The 461-nt window shown below is 62.3% G+C and overlaps 1 protein-coding gene across 1 annotated transcript in view; it reads left to right on the forward strand.

The window, feature by feature from the left end:
* Positions 1-187: 187 nt before the first annotated feature.
* DNAJC16 (DnaJ (Hsp40) homolog, subfamily C, member 16) overlaps positions 188-461 on the forward strand; it is a gene marked incomplete at both ends in the record, with an annotated part of 4,107 nt that continues 3,833 nt past the window's right edge. The window contains one exon of the mRNA XM_009710341.1: positions 188-372. Coding sequence (XP_009708643.1) covers positions 188-372 — 185 coding nt within the window. The remainder of the gene's footprint in view (positions 373-461) is intronic.

The following is a 461-nucleotide window of genomic DNA, read 5'->3' on the forward strand; positions in this document are numbered from 1 at the left end:
CCCCCTAGGAAAAGCTAGGGGTTTTACATACAATCTTGGCGGACTGCCAGAGGGGGAGAGTACAGAGCAAGGAGGGCCAGTCCCAGGGCAGGGCGCCGGGCGAGGGAACGGGTCTTCCGCCTCCTTTTCCTGCTGGGCGTTTCGGGGTGCCGGGGACCTTTCGCGCGAAGCCGCTCTCCTTTTTCAGGAGTGGGAATCGGAGTCGTTCACGCCGGCTACGAAAGGCGCCTCGCCCATCACCTAGGTGCACACAGCACACCGTCCCTACTGGGGCTCGTTAACGGCAAAATAACCTTCTTCCACAACGCCGTCACTCGGGAAAACCTGCGGCAGTTTGTGGAGAACCTCCTGCCGGGCAATCTCGTCGAAAAGGTAGGCTCCGGCACGAGCGTCCCGTTCCGCTTCTCGGGTCGGCCTGGCTCTTCCTCTCTCCCTCCTCAGCCCTCGCTTCGGTGGCCGAT

The sequence above is a fragment of the Cariama cristata genome, unplaced genomic scaffold, assembly GCF_000690535.1.
Source record: "Cariama cristata isolate BGI_N322 unplaced genomic scaffold, ASM69053v1 scaffold28400, whole genome shotgun sequence".
In the NCBI taxonomy this organism is placed as follows: Eukaryota; Metazoa; Chordata; class Aves; order Cariamiformes; family Cariamidae; genus Cariama; species Cariama cristata.